Source organism: Cherax quadricarinatus, chromosome 4 (assembly GCF_038502225.1).
Source record: "Cherax quadricarinatus isolate ZL_2023a chromosome 4, ASM3850222v1, whole genome shotgun sequence".
NCBI classification, from domain to species: domain Eukaryota; kingdom Metazoa; phylum Arthropoda; class Malacostraca; order Decapoda; family Parastacidae; genus Cherax; species Cherax quadricarinatus.
The window spans coordinates 12,590,850-12,614,093 of record NC_091295.1 but is presented as its reverse complement, the minus strand read 5'-3'; the positions used below and the strand labels follow the sequence as shown (position 1 = coordinate 12,614,093).

Genomic DNA, 23,244 nt, shown 5'->3' with positions numbered 1-23,244 from the left:
AAAATCTCATTTTAAATTTAGTAATATATACAGGGAAAGGGGGTTACTAGCCCCTTGCTCCTGGCATGTTAGTTGCCTCTTATGATACGCATAGCTTATGGAGGAAAAATTCTGTTCCGCTTCTCCTTGAAGATAAGAGGAAATAAACAAGACCAAGAACTAGCAAGAAAATAGAAGAAAACCCAAAGGGGTGTGTATAACATATGCTTTTACATGCACGTGTAGTGTGACCTAAGTAGAAGTAGCAAGACATACCTGAAATCTTATGAGATGGATAAAAGACACCACCAATCCTACCATCATGTAAAACAATTACAGGCTTCCGTTTTTCACTCTTGGCAGGATGATAGTACAGTGGACCCTCAGTTAACGATATTAATTTGTTCCAGAGAGCTTGTCCTTAACCGATTTTATCGTTATCCGAATTAATTTTCCCTATAAGAAATAATGGAAATCCAGTTAATCCGTTCCAGACTTTCCCAATGCCACAATGGATTCCTCAACTGGCATACTCCTCTCAGGGTTAGCCTGAAACCCTTCAAAATCCCTTTGGTCTACACATTCTGGCCACAGTTTCTTCCAAGCAGAGTTCAAGGTCCTCTTAGTCACTCCCTCCCAAGTCTTACCTATAAGGTTTACACAATTGAGGATATTAAAGTGCTCTCTCCAAAACTCTCTTAGAGTCAATTGAGTTTCTGAGGTCACTACAAAGCACCTTTCAAACAGAGCTTTTGTGTACAGTTTTTGGAAGTTTGCAATAACCTGCTGGTCCATGGGCTGCAGGAGAGGAGTGGTATTAGGAGGCAAAAACTTCACCTTAATGAAGCTCATGTCCCCATAAAGTCGCTCTGCCACGTCTGTAGGATGACCAGGGGCATTGTCTAACACCAGGAGGCACTTAAGGTCTAATTTCTTTTCAGTTAGGTAATCTTTCACATTGGGGGCAAATGCATGGTGTAAACAGTCATAGAAAAAGTCCCTAGTGACCCATGCCTTACTGTTTGCCCTCCACAGCACACACAAATTAGCCTTGAGGATATTCTTTTGCCTGAATGCTCTGGGAGTTTCTGAGTGATACACTAATAAAGATTTCACTTTGCAATCACCACTAGCATTGGAACACATCAACAGAGTAAGCCTGTCTTTCATAGGCTTATGTCCTGGGAGTGCCTTTTCCTCCTGAGTAATGTAGGTCCTGCTTGGCATTTTCTTCCAAAACAGGCCTGTTTCATCACAATTAAACACTTGTTCAGGTTTCAGTCCTTCACTGTCTATGTACTCCTTGAATTCCTGCACATATTTTTCAGCTGCTTTGTGGTCCAAACTGGCAGCCTCACCATGCCTTATCACACTATGTATGCCACTACGGTTCTTAAATCTCTCAAACCAACCTTTGCTGGCCTTAAATTCACTCACATCATCACTAGTTGCAGGCATTTTTTTAATTAAATCCTCATGCAACTTCCTAGCCTTTTCACTTATGATCACTTGAGAGATGCTATCTCCTGCTATCTGTTTTTCATTTATCCATACCAATAAGAGTCTCTCAACATCTTCCATCACTTGCGATCTCTGTTTCGAAAACACAGTTGAACCTTTGGCAAGAACAGCTTCCTTGATTGCCGTTTTGTTGCCCACAATAGTAGCGATGGTTGATTGGGGTTTATTATACAACCTGGCCAGCTTGTAGACACGCACTCCACTTTCATACTTAGCAATGATCTCTTTCTTCATCTTTATAGTAATTCTCACCCTTATTGCTGTAGGGTTGGCACTAGAAGCTTTCTTGGGGCCCATGGTCACTTATTTTGCAGATAAAATCACCAAAAACACTGTAATAATACGAAATGTTCCGATTGTATGCTTGGATGTTACCGCGGAGGCTGGCTGGTAAACAATGCCACCGGCGGAACATGTGAGGCTGGCTCAGGCCGCACATTAGACGCGTCTCTGACGAACAGCGTTGGGCGGGTTTTTTAGCGGTATGCGAGGCAAAATCTTAGCTATAAAATGTATCGGTATGAGGATTTAACGTTATGTAATGCCAACGGTATGCGGGGGTCCACTGTATTTACAGTGGAAACCAGTAGGACTCCAGGAAATCAGAACAGGGGGGTACACCAGCAAGTGCTGGATGAGGTACATATAACCAAGGAGGTGAAGAAGCTGCTATGTGAACTTGACACCTCAAAGGCGGTGGGACCAGACAACATCTCTCCGTGGGTCCTTAAAGAGTGAGCAGAGATATTGCGTGTGCCATTAACAAAGATCTTCAACACATCATTTGAAACTGGGCAACTCCCTGAGGTATGGAAGATGGCAAATGTAGTCCCAATTTTTAAAAAGGGAGACAGACATGAGGCACTAAACTACAGACCTGATCACTAACGTGTATAGTATGCAAGGTCATGGAGAAGATAATCAGGAGGAGAGTGGTGGAGCACCTGGAAAGAAACAAGTGTATAATTGACAACCAGCACGGTTTCAGGGAAGGAAAATCCTGTGTCACAAACCTACTAGAGTTTTATGACAAGGTGACAGAAGTAAGACGAGAGAGAGGGGTGGATCGACTGCATTTTTTTGGACTGCAAGAAGGCCTTCGACACAGTTCCTCACAAGAGGTTACTGCAAAAGCTAGAGGATCAGGCACACATAACAGGAAAGGCACTGCAATGGATCAGAGAATACCTGAAAGGGAGGCAACAATGAGTCATGGTATGTGACGAGGTGTCAGAGTGGGCGCCTGTGACAAGCGGGGTTCCACAGGGGTCAATCCTAGGACCTGTGCTGTTCTTGGTACATGTATATGTGAACGACATAACGGAAGGGATAGACTCAGAAGTGTCCTTGTTTGCAGATGATGTGAAGTTAATGAGAAGAATCAAATCGGATGAGGATCAGGCAGGGCTACAAAGTGACCTGGACAGGCTACAAGCCTGGTCCAGCAACTGACTCCTTGAGTTTAACCCTGCCAAGTGCAAAGTCATGAAGATTGGGGAAGGGCAAAGAAGACCGCAGACACAATATAGTTTAGATGGCCAAAGACTGCAAACCTCACTCAAGGAAAAAGATCTGGGGGTGAGTATAACACCGAGCATATCTCCTGAGGCGCATATCAATCAGATAACTGCTGCAGCATACGGGCGCCTGGCAAACCTACGGATAGCGTTCCGATACCTCAGTAAGGATTCATTCAAGACTCTGTATACCATTTACATCAGGCCCATACTGGAGTATGCAGCACCAGTTTGGAATCCACACCTAGTCAAGCACGTCAAGAAATTAGAGAAAGTGCAAAGGTTTGCAACAAGACTAGTCCCAGAGCTACGGGGATTGTCCTACGAAGAAAGGTTGAGGGAAATCGGCCTGATGACACTGGAGGACAGGAGGGTCAGGGGAGACATGATAACAACATATAAAATACTGCGCGGAATAGACAAGGTGGACAAAGACGGAATGTTCCAGAGAAGGGACACACACACAAGAGGTCACAATTGGAAGTTGAAGACTCAGATGAATCAAAGGGATGTTAGAAAGTATTTCTTCAGTCATAGAGTAGTCAGGCTGTGGAATAGCCTAGAAAGTGACGTAGTGGAGGCGGGAACCATACATAGTTTTAAGGCAAGGTATGATAAAGCTCATGGGGCAGGGAGAGAGAGGACCTAGTAGCAATCAGCGAAGAGGCGGGGCCAGGAACTATGAATCGACCCCTGCAACCACAAATAGGTGAGTGCACACACACCTACCATCTGACTTACGACCAAGCTTGGTTCCGAACAACCGGTCGTAAGTCAAAATGGACGTAAGTCGAACCTTTGAAAATTGCCGACATACTGGGTAGGGCATAATGTCAAACCTTTCCTATATAAACTACCTACATAATACTGTAATGTAATGTACAATCATTATTTCATTCTTTTTACCATAATTTACTTCTATTGTTATATTTTAATTATTTATGTACTGTATATAATGTATACATGGTAGTGAACTGTATTGTAAATTTTACATCACATACAGTATCATATGTTACTGTTATCTTTATGTATTGTCGACACAGTGAATGGGAGAATACCACTGGTAGTGTCATCCTGCCAGAATGTAGTATAACCTATACCCTAAGTAAAGAGAAACAACTCTGGAATATGTGTAATACGTATCCGGCTGGGTGGCCAGGTGGGTGGTTGGTTGGCTGGTTGGTTGGCTGGTTGGCTGACTGAATGTGGCTGTCTCTCTCTCTCTTTGTATCTCTCTCTCTATATCTCTCTCTTTATATCTCTCTCTTTATAACTCTGTATCTCTCTCTCTGTGTCTCTGTATCTCTCTCTGTGTCTCTGTATCTCTCTCTCTCTGTATCTCTCTCTCTCTGTATCTCTCTCTCTCTGTATCTCTCTCTCTGTATCTCTCTCTCTCTCTCTCTCTCTCTCTCTCTCTCTCTCTCTCTCAAGTAAGTAAGTTTATTCAGGTATACACAAATACAGTTATATAGAATTATCATATAGCAGCATATGTGTAGAGAACCTAGGATAACCCAAAAAAGTCAGACAGAGTGACTTATTTCCATTGGGGTCCTTTTACCTTATTATTATAATATAAAGGTTATAATATTTTCTTATTCTATAATGAAGATAACATCTTATTATCTTACTAAAAAAACTATCTACTACACGAGGGTCATTAAGACTATCTACAATACGAGGGTCATTACTAGGAATAAGGTAAAATTTACATGTATGTTAGCTAAAAAATAGAAAATCATTCCCCTCCCTTTCTGTAGCTACATTCATCAGACACCTTTTGGCACTCTTCTTGAACTGGTTCATGCTATGACTGGCTTTGACATATGTGGGCAGTCTGTTCCATTCCTTTATTGCTGTACAATAAAAGGTGTTTGAAGCCTGGCCAATGACTGTGGGTACTACAAAGTTGTGCTCTCTCCCCCTAGTACTATGATTGCTTTGGTTCCCAACCTTGACAAAATTGACAGCAAGATATTCTGGACACTGTTTGTGAGCAATTTTATAAACATGATTTAGCTTCAGTTGTTTTACTCTGTCTTCAACATTTAGCATATCCAACTGCTGTAATTCATTCTGGCCTACATGCTCTCTTGGTCCCAGCTCCAGGATGAATCTTACGATTTCGTTCTGGGTGATTTGCAGTCTATCTTTCAGTTTTTTGTCAAGGCAGAGTACCAAGGGCTAGACATAGGGTCCTGCAAGCCTCAGTAGGTAGACACTGTGCTTGTCTATACAGGAACTTCAGTCTGGCATTCGCTTTCTTTATTACACTGTTCCCTACCAATTCTCCTGACATGCATGGGTCAAAGGGGATTTGCAGATATTTTACTGATGAAACCAAAGTGATGGGCTCCCCATTACACTGGACATGAAAATTATTTACCCTTCTCAGTTTATGTTTCATGCCAAAGAGAATGGCTTCAGTTTTCCCGAGGTGTAATGATAGTTTGTTGTCTACTAACCATTTGCTGCAGGACTCCAGTTCCAGTGTTAAAACATTAGCTATATCTTGTGGGTCTTTACCTGACACTAACAGAGCACTGTCATCTGCATACAGTAGGAGTTTGCACTTGACACTGATAGGCATGTCATTGACATAACATAAGGTAGGACTTAAACCACTCTACAGAACCTATACCAATAGCTTGAAGTTTCTTACATAATATATTGTGGTTGACAGTATCGAAGGCCTTTTGCAGGTCTAAGGTTACCATACCTATGAGGTTCCCCTTTGACATTTCAGTTCTCAGGTAATCCATCAGATTAATTAGGGAGGTGTCGGTTGAGTAAGATCTTCTAAAGCCCGATTGATAGCTATGGAGAATGTTGTTGTCATTAAGGTACTTAACTACTTGAGAGTACACCACCCTCTCTAGAATTTTGGATATTATGCTGAGTATACTAACAGGCCTATAGTTGCTTACATCAAACCTACTATTTTTCTTGAAGGTAGGAGTAACTCTGGCCTCCTTGAACCCATCCAGTACAGTATTAGTGGTGATTGATAGATTTATTATGTGAGCAATAGGGATTGACAGTTCAGAAGTACCATCTTTTAGGAACTTAGACGGGATATTATCCGAGCCAGTGCTCTTAGTTGGGTTTAACCTGCTTAGTTCTTTTTGAATAAAGTCATGAGATACACTTACTAGTTGACAACTGTTTGGGGTTACCCCTTTATTGGTATAGTATGTTTGAAACTTATCAGAGTCTGTGTTAAAGGTATTTGATGCAGCTGGTAGTTTACTTACTAGTGTTGATGCAACAGATGTGCAGAAGGAATTAAAGCAATTTGCCACCTTGGATGTTTCGTGGCATACCTCGTTATCGATAGTGAGTACTATGCTAGACCTATCTACTGGCTTATGGCTCTACCCCAACTGTTTTAGTTGTTGCCAGAGCTTATACTGTTCAATTTTTGAGCAATAGTGCTTTGCCTTTGCTCCTTTTATAAGTCTCTGCACTCTGTTCCTCACCCTTTGGAATTCATTTAGTGCTGCAATATCCTGTCTGTTTGCTTTAAATCTTTTTAGCAGCTGGTCTCTGAATTTCATATTATCTAATATCTCAGTAGTCATCCAGGGTTCAGTTCTACGTTTAATCCTAACCTCTTTAACTGGTGCAATATTATCAAGGATGGTAATGAACATTGTTTTGAATTTTTCCCAGGCATCGTTTACGTCTGTGCAACTTGTTATCTCTGTCCAGTCACAATTGTGTAGCCTATTTACCAGTGTTTCTTTACTGTAGTTTCTAGTTGACCTCATTTTTATTGTCCTGTGTAAGCCTATCCTATCCCTAGTGATTTTCCTAGTGCACTAAATGATGAAATGATCACTAAGGCCTGTGGTAATGACGCCTGACTGACTAATGTTCTCAGAGCAGTTACAAAGTATGTGGTCAATTAGGGTGGCTGAGAACTGTGTGATCCGGGTTGGTGTATTAATTAGTTGAGTGTAACTATTTAAACCTAGAATTTGCGTATACCTTTTGCATAGCCCGTTATTTTACTGCTGAAAACAGATATTGAAGTCTCCCAGTATTATTGTCTCGCAATTGTTTTCAAGTCTGGACAATACTCTGGAAAAGTCTTTTAAGAACTGGTCCTGGGTAGGAGGGCAGTAACTAGTTCCTACTAAGATGGGTTTGGTCTTGGGAAGCAGCACTTCAAACCATAGAATCTCCAGTTTATTGTTATTTAAATCAGGTCTTGGGTTGTAAGCTAAGTCATTTCTAATGTAGGCACATACTCCACCACCCTTTCTGTTCCTATCTAAGCGTTTTATATTGTAACCTTTTATTTTGACCTTGTTGTCAGTCACCGTATCATCCAACCAGGATTCAGAGATGGTTATAACTGCTGCCCTAATTTTGTTAGCCTGACTCCTAATCTCTGCCAATTTAGGAAGAAGTGATCTTGCATTGACATGAATAAGGTGAAGGCATGTTTTCATAAAACAATTATAATCATCAATATATGGCAATGGGTCCTATGTATTAAAATTAGGTTAAGTCAATATCATCATTGCTAAAGGGTAACTGTGCCAAAGTGCATTTGTTACATACAAAGTGAATTCTGGCACCGTTACTATATTTGTACATACATCCATCATGCACCCACCCCTTACACATTTTACATAAGGTGCCTTTTCTGTTTTTCATGCGTACTTTAGTACAGTGTATGCACCTGTTTGGTAGTGTTTGAGATAATAATGGCTGTATTGTCTCACATTGACCTGTGTATGCATTACATAGAGAGTTAAGGTTATCATTCCTAGCTACTAGACCGTCATTAATCTGTCTGTTTTGCCTCTTCACAATAGTTTGAGGTCCTGGATTAATTTGGATATCACCACTTAAGAGTGCTACAATAAGAGCTGTGTGCCACTGTTTTTGTTTGGGTATGTGGTGTTGCCATACCTTGTGGTGATAGTGACATTTACTTTTCTGGTAGGATGGCAACTGTTAGGCTTTTACTGTCCAGGGCGCTGTTACTCCCTTCACCGTTTCCAGCCTCCATGGCTGATTTCTTTCTTCATGGAATTGAAGAAGAAAGATAAATATAATTATGGCAGCCTGTACCCCCCTAATGCCTGCCATTTTCACTCTTCGCTCTTTTACTCATATACAATAATACTTATTTCTCTTTTCCAGTCACCTAGTACACCCTAGTATCTGCTTTAGCAATCACCACTGAATTACTAGTAAATTTTCTTCTTCAAAACCCTCTTCACTGCTCACTTTTCCCTTGACTTCACACACTCCTTTCAGTTAACCTCTTATTACACACTCCCCTTCCTGCCTCACTTCACAGTCCAGTTTCACCTATTAACTTCTAACTCCTTTCCATTCTGGTAGACCAGAAAGGTTTAGTCAATGGTTTTATCCTTCCAAATCCCCCTCAATTCCATTTATCGAGGGTTGTGTCGTGTTGTTGACTGCCTGACCTGGTCTGCTGACTCAGCCATTTTTAAAACACTGAGGGAAGTAAACGCCACCTACAACCTGACTTTCCTTGAGTTTATAGATATATTTGGTGTTTTCTCCTATGATTCTCTCACTGTACACTGGTCAGCTGAATATAGGTCAGCTACTAAAACATTAACCTTGGCTGTTTAACTATTCACTTATTTCCCACGACTGGCACTGAGGGATAACTGTCCTATAACTTTGGAGTTTTGTATTGTTGATTTGATGATGTCTCCTGTGTTTCCCTCTCATTAGCACTGGTACAGGTGATATGATGGTGGTACAGGTGATATGATGCTACTGTCAGTACAGATGAATATTAGTAAATATGAGAATTTCACTTCGCTAGTTGTACGACTGGCGGTAACTGGTGTTTGGATGCCGGTCAGCCATGTTTAAATGCTCAATTCTTTTCCTCGTTTGGCACTGAGGAAAAAAGTCCTACAGACCTGTCATTTCCTTGGAGTTTTGTTGATCAGGTTTTCTGTCATGTTGTCTTCCCGTTGAACACTGGTGCAGTTGATATGGAGGTCAGTTATTTCATTGTAGTGGAAAACGTCTCATGTCTGGTTCACGTCTGGCAGCAGGTCTGGTACTTGAATGCCGGTCCCTCTTTTGTCATATTTAGTCCATTTTGTTGTCGTCACCGTCAGTTTTCATGTCACTATAGGTTCTTTGCATGTTGTTGCAGCAGTACTTGCAATTAGGCCATCACTGGAGTTCGTATAGGCCCAGGGGACGGCAAGATATAGGAGCAGCCTTGTTGCTGCTTGCTGCGGCTGCAGCTAGAGCGTACTCTCTCTCTGAAGAACTCGTTAATTATGATTTACCATTGCCAGTTCCTACTATCATTAAACTTATTAAACTTTGCATTGTTGATGCAAAATTTGTATTTAATGGTAAGTTTTACACTCAGAAGTTTGGTATGGCAATGGGAAATCCTCTTTCACCTGTTCTTAGTAACCTATACATGGAATTGTTTGAAACAAGGCTGCTTAACACAATCCTCCCTAATAGAGCTAAATGGTTCAGATATGTTGATATTTTGTGTCTTATGCCCAAGAATGTAGATATACACCACTTCCTTGGCAAATTAAATAGCTTAGCCCATTCTATAAACTTTACTGTTGAGTTTGAAGAAAATAACTCATTGCCCTTTCTAGATGTTTTAATTATTAAGGGTAATAATGAATTCAAATTTAAAATTTACAGAAAACCTACAAATAACTGTTCCTATGTCCACTATTATTCTTCACATCAAGAAGGAATTAAACTGTCTGTTTTCTCATCAATATTTTTGAGATTATTATTATTATAATCAAAAAGAAGCGCTAAGCCACAAGGGCTATACAGCAAAATTTTTGAGAGCCTTACGTATTTGTAGTCCAGAGTTCATAGGTGAGGAAATATCCAAAATTTATGAAATAGGTATGATTTGAAATAACCAAGAAACGTAATTGATAAATCTTTTAAAATTGCTAGAAATACTTTTTACAATCCAAAAAGGAACAACCAGCCTTATTCAACTAAAAATTTGTTGGTTCTCCCTTACCATAACTTGGTTGATATGCCTTCTCTTCTTAAGACTTTTAATATCAAAGTTGTATTTAAAAATCTTGATACAGTAAAAAAAACTTTTGATAAAGAATTCCTCCAAAATGCTGACGGATGTGTCTATAAGATTCCTTGTAAAATTTGCGATAAAGTTTATTACGGTCGAACTGGTAAAAGTCTCGAACTAAGATTAAAACAACATAAATATAGTATTAGAATTGGACAAGATTCCAATGCTCTATTTATTCATGTGAGAGATTTTAACCATCCAATTGATTTTAAAAGAGTCGAGAAAGTTGTATCAAGCAAGTCCATGGTCGACAGGAATATAATTGAATCTTGTTTCATAAAAAGCAGTTTTGACAATAATATGAATATTTCCTTTGGTTTATATAAATTAGATCCACTTGTAATTAATAGAATTTGGGAAGAATTTAATAATACATTGGACAAATAATAAATTTTAAAATTCTTAATCTTGGGTAGAATAGTTTGTTGGTGGGTTGTGTGGAGAACCTGTCTAGTTGGGCCAGCGGGCCTGCTGCATTGTTCCTTCTCGTATGAGTCGCACGTCAGGTGTTGCTTTGTTGTGGGATGTGAAAGTGAGGTGTGGTCCAGACCCTTTATATGCCTTCCTTTGATGTATTACTTTTATTGTTCCTTGATAATGTGAGTAGTCACGATAGCACTTGGAATTTCTTTATTCTTTCACAGTGGTTGTTTTGCATATTCTGAAATCACCTGTTTACTGTGATCCTAATGTATGTATGTATGTATGTATATATGTATGTATGTATGTATGTATGTATATGTGTATATATGTATATATGTACATATATGTAATTTATTTATTTCAACAAACCGGCCATATCCCACCAAGGCAGGGTGGCTCAAAAAGAAAAACAAAAGTTTCTCTTTTTAAATTTAGTAATTTATACAGGAGAAGGGGTTACTAGGCCCTTGCTCCTGGCATTTTAGTCGCCTCTTACAACACGCATGGCTTACGGAGGAAGAATTCTGTTCCACTTCCCCATGGAGATAAGAGGAAATAAACAAGAACAAGAACTAGAAAGAAAATAGAAGAAAACCCAGAGGGGTGTGTATATATATGCTTGTACATGTATGTGTAGTGTGACCTAAGTGTAAGTAGATGTAAAACAATTAGACTTTTGTTTTACACTCGCTTGGCAGGACAGTAGTACCTCCTTGGGCAGTTGCTGTCTACCAACCTACTACCTAGGATTAACACATACATTAATATATATTATATAAAGTGAGCAATATTTCATTAATGTTAAGGAGCTGATAGTTTTAGTTATGTATGTGGGAGAAGGCATGTGATGCAGTGAATGAGGTATCAGTATTATAGATGTTGTACAAGAATGGTATACAGTACCGACAAGATGAAATTGAGACACATGTGCAACATCTGGGTATCTTTATTGTAGACGTTTCGCCATCCAATGGCTTTATCAATACAAATTCCAGGACTATGGTGTTCTTTGCACCTACTGCTAGGTTGAGGGACTGATTACCTCATCTTCTGTACATAGTTCTCCTGTCTTCAAGTTATGTCCTGGAATTTGTATTGATAAAGCCACTGGATGGCGAAACAGTCTACAATAAAGATACCCAGATGTTGCACATGTCTCAGTTTCATTATAGATGTTGCAAATTTATGGAATAAATGGTAGATTGTTATAAAGCTGAAAAGTTTTTTAAGGAGAGTGAGGCTCAAGTAGGAGATTAGTAGTAGAATTTTCCATTAAAGGTGAAAAATATGTGTGATTTCATGGTGTTCATTATATTTATAGATGGATTTTAAAAGGAAGTGAATGCTAGAGCAATTTTGAGACATGTATATTTAGTAGATAATACAGTAAATCTGATAAAAGGGTGTTACTGATGACAGCATTTTTGGAGTACTGTATTTGTAAGGTAGGTTGCTGAGGTTGGTGGAGGAGTTTTTGATGGGATGTGTAAAAGAAGGAAATTCAAAGCAAACATATGGTAATAACGAACAGTATAATGAAAGCAGTAGTCAAGGCAATGAAAGACTGGTTGTCACATATCTGATTATAATGGTGATAACACAGTCGAGGTATGGTCTTTGAAGGTTGGAGACAGTAGAGATGTCATGTTGGAATTTAATGTGTGGTGTGAATATTATTCAGAGAATAAGTAGTGAATAAATTAAAGCATAAATGGATTGAAAAGTACAAGTCAGGGAGTTTAATACAGGTCAAGATAGTTTGGTCATTTATAGAGTAGAAAATGATTAAGTGACCAAGAGGAAAAGTAAATGTCCGTGGCTGGATAGCATAGAAGGTATCTCTGAAAAGGTTGGAAGGAGGGTGTGAAAGAGATTTTGAGAAAGGGGCTTGATCATCTTGCATATATCAGTTTGAGCAGAAATGAGTGCTTTTTTTTTTTTTTTGTATTTGACATATTGAAGTGAGAGCAATAGAAGAGCTGTGAAAGTACACATATAAACCACTTGACCAGACTGAATTCCAAAGGTGGTAAATACAATGCCTACAGTGCTTGTGTTTTCAAGGTGAATGAGGATGTTGTTCTACTGTGGCTGATGGGATTGTGATGTTCATGCACTTATGAGAAGACAGCTGTGTTTTTTTTTTTTTTCATAACCTTGGTGGGAAATAGCCAGTGTTTAAAAACAAAAAACTATGATAATAGTGAATTTAAGATGAGTATTGGCAAAACTTGTTCCAAAAGGCAAGAACTCTGGTTTACATGAGAGTTAAAAAAGATGACATAGTGTGTTGCTTATAATTGGGACTTTTATTTATGGAAGTAAAATGGGTAACCACAAATAAGTGGCTCTTACAAAGGAATTCCTGAGCAAATCAGAAAATCTTGAACCATATATTATCCTTCTAGGAGATTTTGACATAAGATTCAAGAGGAAAATAAGTGGTAATAGGAACAGGGAGCATTTTACTCCACCTAAAGCACTAACTGGAAGTACTAAATGCTAATAACACAGCTGAGCCAGCGGCTAGCAGTTCTTGCTGGAAAGGCTTTGTCGTCATGAACATTGAAACAATTAGTGGCTGATAAGGTAATGACCAGGAAAGTTTTTAGTTGCTAATTTCTAGTTTGAGAGTAATGTAGATGACAGTAGTGAACTGTCATCTTCAGTGAATGAACATTTATAAGAGCATGTTCTTACACTGAGTTTAACAAATTATCCTGTGGTTGTGTGTTCTCAGGTGATGAGGCCAGGGTCTCCATTTTATATACAGTATAGATATAATAGAGGTACCATACCCATATTTAAATATGGGTATGGTATTTTATAATGAAATGGCTGAATTTTTCTCCATTTGCACTTCATTGTATTCTGCTAGGATTGTACTTTATTCTTAGAAAACTGTATATATTTCAGAAATTGTTATGTATATTTTTTTGTAGTTTTAATCCTCACACATGGCTTAGTTATTGTTACATATTGATTGCATGACAGTATCACTAACTTTTTGTATTATGTCCATTTGCATGGTTATGTATTAGTATAATGTACAATCTTGGTCTTTTTTTTGGGGTGGGGGGTTGCACTCTTGCCAGTATATTTTTATTTGTTTAGACTTGAGAAATTGTTTTAAATCAGTATGAAAATATAGTTTTAGTAAATAAATGAAATTTTTGAACGAGAACATAAGTGAAATGACTTCATAGATGTATTCATGTATTTAACAGCATTCTTTTCTTCCAGTTTATTCGCAGAAGCCCCAGTACCCTTCTTATGGCTATGGCTACCCAGGACCTTACCATTATGGATCCCAGTATGGCCCTTACAATTACTAGAAGTCTTTCAACAACCTAAGGGACTTATTGCTGTGAACCCTAAAATTATTTATTTAACTGGCAGTACCTACCAGATAGCTCCATTACTACCATCATAGCCAGGACTGCACCAATATGGATTTTTGTGAACACTTAATTGACTTACTGCAGGCAAGGTTTTAACATTATGGTGTCAGTATGGCCTTAGTAACTGTCAGACAGCTACCATTATAGCTTGAGTCATATTGTTGTAGCTCTGTGGGGCATAAATTATTTCTAAATAAGCTACCATCATGACAAGTGGCCTTTGCAAATCCATTACTGGCCCATAAAGTAATAAAGTGTCACTATTTTACTCTTGCTTTTTTGACTGTGAATCTCAGAATCTGCCATGTAGCCAGTGAATGACTACAAGCATTGAATTCTGGGTCTTCCTCTGAATTATAGTCCAAACAAATATTAATGGACTACCATCCTGCCTAAAACCCACGGCAGATCTGCTCTGCTTAACTATGTTAATGCTGGTATGTTATTGCCACATTCAGTCTGTTAAAATACATTGCAAAGCTGATTTGCAGTGCATTTTAGTTACTTTACAGGAAGCTTGAAAGTTTTTCTTCAGAATGAAGCAGTCATTGTGTGCCTGCTGTGTTTATTATTTTTTTTTTTTTTTTATGGTTTAGAATGAGTATTTAGTCTAAAATAACACTCAGAACTTGTATAACATCAACTCTTTCATAAAGTAATATGGAAGATGGAATGTTTATGTTCACGACTGTTTTTCTTCATTTGCAGGTACAGTATATACGGTATATACAGTATTTAACATTGATGGAAATAATACTCGATTTCATAAGATAAAAATTATTGCACGATTGAAAAATACCCAAATATCTTTGCTTACTAATAATGAAATCAACTACAGTCATTTTTAACATATTATTTACAAAAATACTCCATTCCAAGTGTCAGCTGTACACTAATAAATAAAGATTATTATTATTATAATCAAAAAGAAGCGCTAAGCCACAAGGGCTATACAGCAATAAATAAAGAACCATTGTTCTTAGTATAAAATCAGGGGAAAATAAAACATAAGAGCATTGCAACTAAGTTGGGGGTAAAAGAGACAACACCCAAGAATACATTTTGAGGTTGACTGTATGCCTAAAGTGTGATTGTTACTTTGTACATACTGTTCTCAAACTAGTTTTATATGTGATAGTATCAGTGTCCTTTCATAAATCCATTAATGTTAACCAGGAAACCAGAATGTGACCTTGAATATTGTTACCCTTAATTTCATCTTTGTTACTTTAGAATTGTACTTAAAAATGCAGATTTTCATGCATATCAAGGAGGTATTCAGTAGGCATAAATATAATGCTCTCTTATGGACAACCTTGTTTTTTCCTCAAGGACAACCTAGTTTTTTTCCTCCCCCCAAATAACTCATTGGGTTCAGTTTTTTCTTTTGCTAACTCATTGTGTTATCACACTCATTTGTTGTAGCTTTGTATGAAAGAAGCCAAATGTTTCACCTTCATCAAAAAAGTTTTCTGGAGATACTCAGTCTATTTTTATTATGCATTCTCCATAACATTTTCTTCACATATGTTTATATTTTTTAGTTCATTAATAGAAATAGATATATCGCTCAAATAAATAAATTTTAAAATCTTTTTATATTTCTGTAATTATGTATTTTATATGCAATGTGAATGAAGTATAATATGTGGAAATTATCTTGTATACAGGTTGTATGTTTAATAATCTTGCTTGTACATACTGCATACCTGAGTGTACTCTATTTATTAGCTTCTCCTCTACTAACTTAGATGATATGCATATACTTTTTATATGATGATTGTAAGAATGTTCATACTTGTGTGTTTATAAGACAGTTCTGTGAAAACCGTGGAATGATAATATTTATTCCAATACCTTGTGAACAAAATGAGTTTATATTGTCTCAGTGATGACAGCTGCACATGTGGTATGTCTAATTTGATGATACTATATTTGTCTTTTCTTGACCAGACTATTTTGGGCAGTACTCCACAGATACGGTATTTAGAGATTACTGGAGTAATCTCTAAATACCGTATCTGCATTTTGTGTTGAAATGAAGACTTTTAAATGTAATAATACATTTTTACTGTCATTATAAAACCCATGTAAGCAACTATTTATTTTACTGTTAATATATCTCTTATGTTTTATACTGGACAGACACAGTTGTGCTTCTTGTCATCCTGAGGAAATCTTGGAAATGTCCCTGTACACACATACAATAAATGTTTTGTATACATTTAGTGTTTTTAATGCAGCCCAGTTATAACTTAGTAATATTCTTCATCATCTTGGGATTTAATATGTACATAAGTTGCTGCACTGTAGAAAATATTACAATAGACTACCGTTTTCATTAATGGTTCTGCTCTTTCACACTGAATCACGTCGGTGATCTGCTGCTTATTTCTGCATTATTATTATAATAATCACAGGGAAGCACTAAACCCGTAGGATTATACAGCGCGTGTGGGGGGATGGAAGATATTCAAGCTCAATTCAGGGAACCGGAGCACAGATCCAATTCCCTAGATCAACAGCCCCTCACCAGCGTCAAGGAACCTCCCTTGAGGGGCTTATTTCTGCAGCGTTCAATCAGTAATTACTCACTTCCCTCTTGTAACATGTTGAGAGCAGTGAGAGAATTAAATCGTGTGTGTTCAGTCTGTCGATAAAATGTGTTGACAGCAATTATTTTATAGTAGTTAACTTTAAAATATTTACTTAGAACAGTGTATGAGGCACTGAATCTCAAACTTTTGAGAAGTGAAGGAAGCACAGCAATATATGAGGTGAAGGATAACACTACAGTACCAGATACTGCTAAAATACTAATAGAGCAACTGAAAAATCAAACAGTGAGCCCAAAATGGATTTATTTTGTCTATAAATCTATGCAATACAACCCCTCAAGGAAGGTTCCTTGATGTTGGTGAGGGGCTCTTGATTTAGGGAATTGGATCTGTGCTTTGAATTAAGCCTATGCCTTCCACAAATCCTCCGGGTTTAGCGCTTCCCCCTTGATTATAATAATAATAATAATATGCAATACAAGGTTGACTTCATTATGTGGTGGTATATAATACAGTCCCCATCCCTTTATCTGAAACCCTTGGGGCCAGCAGTGTTTCGAATTTCGGAATGAAGGTGGGGGTCTAGGGCAGTACCCCATAATCAGACATTAACACTGCAGCAAAAAATGCATGAATTCTCACACTAAGTGGGATAAATAAAGACTACAAATACTACTACGGTTTATTTACAGAGTCATGTATTGATAAATGAAATACTGGGATAAATATAGACCAGGAACATGATTCTGAAGACGATTGACAGACGGCATTTTTAAAGACTTCTTCAAGTGTCATCTGTCTTATTAACATAGGTTTCTGTCTAAGCAATCTCTCTCTGAGTAAATTGACATAATCCCTTGCTCATTGATAAATGCACAGTGTTCAAGGCCAGCAATTGCTTGCCTTGAGTAAATAGAATTGTCAATGATTATTGCTTGAGTAGCATTTATTTTGTTAGTGGGTTGGATTTGTGAAGGACCTGCCAAGTATGGGCCAACAGGCCTGCTGCAGTGTTTCCCCTTTCTTATGTACCCACGACACCAATCATACGCAGCCCCTCCCACTCGTACATTTGTCCAATCTCTTTTTAAAGCTACCGAAGGTCCTATCGAAGCTAAAACCTTGGGTAGTTTAAAATTTAGGTTGGAGAAATACACGAAAACAACACACTAAAAACAACAGACATAGCCCCACTCCACAAATGTGGCAGTAAAGCAATCCAAAGAACTACAGACCGATAGCACTAACATCCATATCATAAAAATCTTTGAGAGAGTTCTAAGAAGCAAGATAGCCAACCACCTAGATACCCATCAATTACACAACCCAGGGCAACACGGGTTTAGAGCAGGTTGTTCCTGCCTGTCCCAGCTACTGGACCACTATGACAAGGTCCTGGATGCTGTAGAAGATAAACCCCTCAAGGAAGGCTCCTTGACGCTGGTGAGGGGCTCTTGATCTAGGGAATTGGATCTGTGCTCCAGTTCCCTGAATTAAGCCTGAATGCCTTCCATCCCCCCATAGGCGCTGTATAATCCTACGGGTTTAGTGCTTCCCCCTTGATTATAATAATAATAATAATGTAGAAGATAAACAAAATACAGATGTAGTGTACACAGACTTCGCAAAAGCTTTTGACAAGTGTGACCATGGTGTAATAGCACAAAATGCGTGATAAAGGAATAACGGGCACTTGATGAACTGGGATGAGGCACAACTCGTTCTCACTGAACCAGACCTCAGACGCTGACAGTGCCCAGAAGCCTCGCTAATCACCGTCACCGACACAATAGAACTTAACATTGGAAACCACAAAATTTCTAAAACATTAGCATACAAGATACTCAAGCATCACCAACCCAACAACGCAGGAGTCACGTGATCTCATCGTCTACCTGTCCTCATCCCATCATGGCATTCTTCAGGTCACCATGCATCACTCGCATCTCAATCTCTACCTCTGTTAGAAGTGATACCTCTGTATGTTAGAAGTGATCAAGGTCCCAGGACCGAAACGTTTTCTAATGTCATAGTGTTTGCTTGCGTGTCTTTCTAAACCATAAGGGGGATTACCAATAGACCCCTGGCTGTCTTCAAGAAATCACTGGACAGGCACCTAAACTCAGTACCTAACCAACCGAGCTGTGATTCGTACATCAGCTTGTGTGCGGTCAGCAGTAACAGTCTGGTTGATCAGACCCTGATCCACCATGAGGCCTGGTCTCAGACTGGGCTGCGGGGGCATTGACCCCCCAAAACATCTCCAGGTAAACTCCAGGAGTGAGAGGGGTTGGATATGAGTGGAGCTTGCACATGAGTAGCTAGAATTATCAAAGCTTATTGCTTGGATAGTGTTTATTCTGTTAATGGGTTGGATTTGTGAAGGACCTACCAAGTATGGGCCAACAGTCTGCCTAGCATGGTTATTGAGGCAGGTCCTTCACAATCCATCCCACTAGCAATATTTGCCCAACCCAGTTTTCAATGCTACCCAATGCTGATGATACCGTGCTAATGGGAGATTCTAAAGAAAAGTTGCAAAGGTTAGTGGATGAGTTTGGGAGGGTGTGTAAAGGTAGAATCTCGTCAACTATGGTGCTCTACACACCAACTCCAAGGCTGAGGGACTGATTACCTCATCTTTTTGTATATAGTTCTACTATCTTCAAGTTATGTCCTAGAACCTGTATTGATAAAGCCACTGGTTGGCAAAACGTCTACAATTAAAGATACGCAGATGTCGCACATGTCTAATTTTCATCTTGTCAGTATTATATACCATTCATGTACAGTTCATCATCATAAATGTAGAAAGTTGATAGTGAACATAGATAAGAGTAAGGTGATGAGGGTATCAAATGATTTAGATAAAGAAAAATTGGATATCACATTGGAGAGAGGGAGTATGAAAGAAGTGAATGTTTTCAGATATTTGGGAGTTGACTTGTCAGAAGATGGGTTTATGAAGGATGAGGTTAACCATAGAACTGAAGGAAAAAAGGTGAGTGGCAAGAAGGGAATGTGCTAAAGTATAGTGGTACCAACACTTACATGGGTGTGAAGCCTGGGTTGCACATGCTGCAGTGAGGAGGTGGCTGGAGGCAGTGGAGATGTCCTGTCTGAGGGCAATGTGTGGTGTAAATATTATGCAGAAAATTCAGCGTGTGGAAATTAGGAGGAGGTGTGGAGTTACTAAAAGTATTAGTCAGAGGGCTGAAGAGGGGCTGTTGAGGTGGTTTGGTCATTTAGAGAGAATGAATCAAAGTAGAATGACTTGGAGAGCATATAAATCTGTAGGGAAAGGAAGGCGGGGTAGGGGTCATCCTCAAAAAGGTTGGAGGGAGGGGGTAAAGTAGGTTTTGTGGGCTAGGGGCTTGGACTTCCAGCAAGCATGTGTGAGCGTGTTAGATAGGAGTGAATGGAGACGAGTGTTTTTGGGACCTGACGAGCTGTAGGAGTGTGAGCCGGGTAATATTTAGTGAAGGGATTCAGGGAAACCAGTTATTTTTATATAGCTGGACTCAAGTATTGGAAATGGGAAGTACAATGCCTGCACTTTAAAGGAGAGGTTTGGGATATTGGCAGTTTGGAGGGGTATGTTTTATATGCTTCTAAACTGTTGTATCTGGGTGGCTCTACATTATGTGTGAGTGAGATGAAAGTGTTGAATGATGATGAAAGTATTTTCTTTTTGGGGATTTTCTTTCTTTTTGGGTAACCCTGCCTCGATGGGAGACGGCCAACCTGTTGAAAAAAAAAATTATTTAAACATGTGCAAGTCCCACTCAAATCCAACCCCCTCTCACTCATGTGTTTATCCAACCAAGGAAGAAGCACGGCATCTAACCTAGTAGCACCTCCAAGAAAAAACTTCGGTTTTTGGAACTTTTCGAATTTCAGAGTTTTGGATAAAGAGATGAGGACTGTACTGACAATATGATTAACAAGATAAGTGTGCAACACTTATTTTTATTACCAAAATAATTTGGCTGCCCAGCAGGTGTTACAAGCTATCCAGAAATAAGCCTCCCCTCGTCCTATTGTCTTGTATGCTTGTCACATTTCTTGTAAAGCTTTTTTTTTATTTGCTGGGCTCCTGGATACACCAGTGTTCAGGGCAATTACCAAGCAGATTTGGCCTCTCGGTCAGCTATTCACAACCTCCCAATTTCCTTTGGGGGCATTTCTTTCTCTGACTATTCTTCAGTAGTCTCAGCAACTCTATATCCACTGGTAACATCGGTCTCGGTTAGAATGAAATAAATTATTTTCCATCAAACCATGACTGGGATTCTGGGCATCTTCCTTCTGCTGTCAGGCTTGCAAAACTTTGCTCTTATGATTACGAGTGAGACACGCATGACTCGTACACATACACCTGTCACAGATCGGGCCGTGGGGGCGTTGATCCCCGAAACCCTCTCCAGGTATACTCCAGGTATACATGGAGAAACAACTCGCCCCACTCTGTGAGGACTGCTGGGCCTCACTGTCTGTTCACCATACCTTAATTGATTATCCTATTTATTAGTGGGCGTGCATTTTTTTCTTTCGTCAATGACCTCTAGCACCAACTATAATTTAAATTTTACACTTGAACTAACCAACCTCTTGCTCACTCCTACCCCCTCACACACTTCTACCCTTCACACACCACTATCCACAGTGCTGTGTGACTACCAGGAGTGTACTTGGGGAGGGTCTAGGGGGTCAACGCCCATGCAGCCCAATCTGAGACCAGGCCTCATGGTGGATCAGGATCTAATCAACCAGGCTGTTATTGCTGGCTATACATAAACAGATTTAAGAACCACATCCTGGCTGATCAGGTACTGACTTTAGGTGCTTGTCCAGTGCCTTCTTCAAGACAGCCAGGGGTCTATTGGTAATCCACCTTATGTAAGCTGGGAGGCAGTCTTGGGACCCTGACACTTACTGTGTTGTCTCTTAGTGTAATTGTGGCACCCCTGCTTTTCATTAGGAGAATGTTGCATCTCCTGCCGAGTCTTTTGTTTTTGTAGGGAGTGATTTTCTCATGCAGGTTTAGTACTAATCCCTCTAGGATTTTCCAAGTGTACATTATCATGTATCTTTCTCACCTGCATTCCAGGGAATACAAATCAAGGAACCTCGATCATTCCCAGTAATTTAGGTGCTCTATGATACTTATGTGTGCTGTGAAAGCTCTCTGTACATTCTCCAGGTCAGCAATTTTGCCTGCCTTGAAAGGGGCAGTTAGTGTACAGCAGTATTCCAGCCTAGAGAGAACAAGTGATTTGAAGAGAATCATCATGGGCTTGACATCCCTAGATTTGAAGGTTCTCATTATCCATCCTATCATTTTTCTAGCAGATGAGGTAGATACATTGTTGTGGTCTTTGAAGGTGAGATCCTCTGACATTATCACTCTCAGGTCTTTGAGTAGTTGAAATTTCTCTCCACTGAACTTCAAATTGTTTTCTGCGGCACATTTAAAGATTTGGTTGACGTCCTCCTGGAGTCTTCAATGGAGGACACTGTCATGGCAATTCGGGTATCATCCACAAAGGAAGACATGGAGCTATGGCTTACATCTGTCTATGTCAGATTTGAGGATGAAGAACAGGATGGGAGCAAGTACTGTGCCTTGTGGAACAGATTTTCACTGTAGCTGCCTCAGACTTTACTCTGTTTACTATTACTCTTTGTGTTCTATTTGTTAGGAAGTTATAGATCTGTCTACCAACTTTTCCTGTTATTCCTTTATCACTCATTTTGTGCATTATCACACCGTGGTCGCTCTTGTCGAAGACATTCGCAAAATCTGAGTATACTACAGATTTAGCATAAAATGAGTAGGAAGCTTTAGAATGGGTAGGGGTTGTGTTGATCGTGTTTACATTGAAGTACATAAGTGAACAATATTTAGATAAAGGTAGGGATGTTTTCATTGCATTTATGAATTTAAAAAAGGCATATAATTCAATTCAATTCAATTCAAGTTTATTCTCTATAATGGTTACAATGTGGGGTTTACAGGTTTTGGGTACTGTGTGGTTTACATGTTATAAAATACTAATTACAGAGGGGGCCACTAGGACACCTAGCATGGCTAGGCATTTCGAGCAGACTTGGATTAATTCTTAACATTAAATCTTTACAGATTATAGTATTAAGGCTAAGTGACTACATCATAATTTGTGAGTTTAGCAATGTGAATGCTTTTGTTTTGGCACAATACAAGGTGTCTATATTGGAGTATCATAGGCAAACTTATGACTAGTTAGGATTTATTATTTTAAGATTAGTATTTCTGGGTTTATAGTCAGTGGGTGAGTGAGTGTAATTGTGAACCACTAGGTGGTTTATCATGTAGTTAGTTGTCAGGGTGGATCAGGGAGATAAGATGTTTTCTAACTGTAGTTTTGAAAGTGATGAATGTGTCTGCAGTTCTAGAGTTTTCAGGTAGGGTGTTCCAGATTTTAGGTCCTTTGAAATACATTGAATTTTTGTAAAGGTTTAGTCGAACACGGGGAATGTCATAGAGATGTTTGTGTCTGGTGTTATGCCTGTGGATCCTGTCACAACTATCAAGAAAGCATTTTAGGTCAAGGTTAATATTGGAATTTAAGGTCCTGTAGATATAGATTGCACAGTAGTAAGTGTGGATGTTCTGAACAGGGAGTATGTTTAGATCTATGAAGAGTGGGGGGGGAGGGGTGTTTTGCCAGGGATGGGATTTAGTGATTATTCTTACTGCGGCTTTTTGT

General features: G+C 39.0%; 1 protein-coding gene across 2 annotated transcripts in view; it reads left to right on the top strand.

Moving 5' to 3' along the window:
* Positions 1-16,161, top strand: part of LOC128684206 (transmembrane protein 114) — a 234,444-nt gene extending 218,283 nt beyond the window's left edge. For both annotated transcript variants that reach the window (XM_070094466.1, XM_070094457.1), the window contains exon 7: positions 13,780-16,161. In XM_070094466.1, the coding sequence (XP_069950567.1) occupies positions 13,780-13,871 (92 nt within the window). In that variant the 3' untranslated portion in view covers positions 13,872-16,161. The remainder of the gene's footprint in view (positions 1-13,779) is intronic.
* The last annotated feature ends 7,083 nt before the right edge of the window (positions 16,162-23,244 follow it).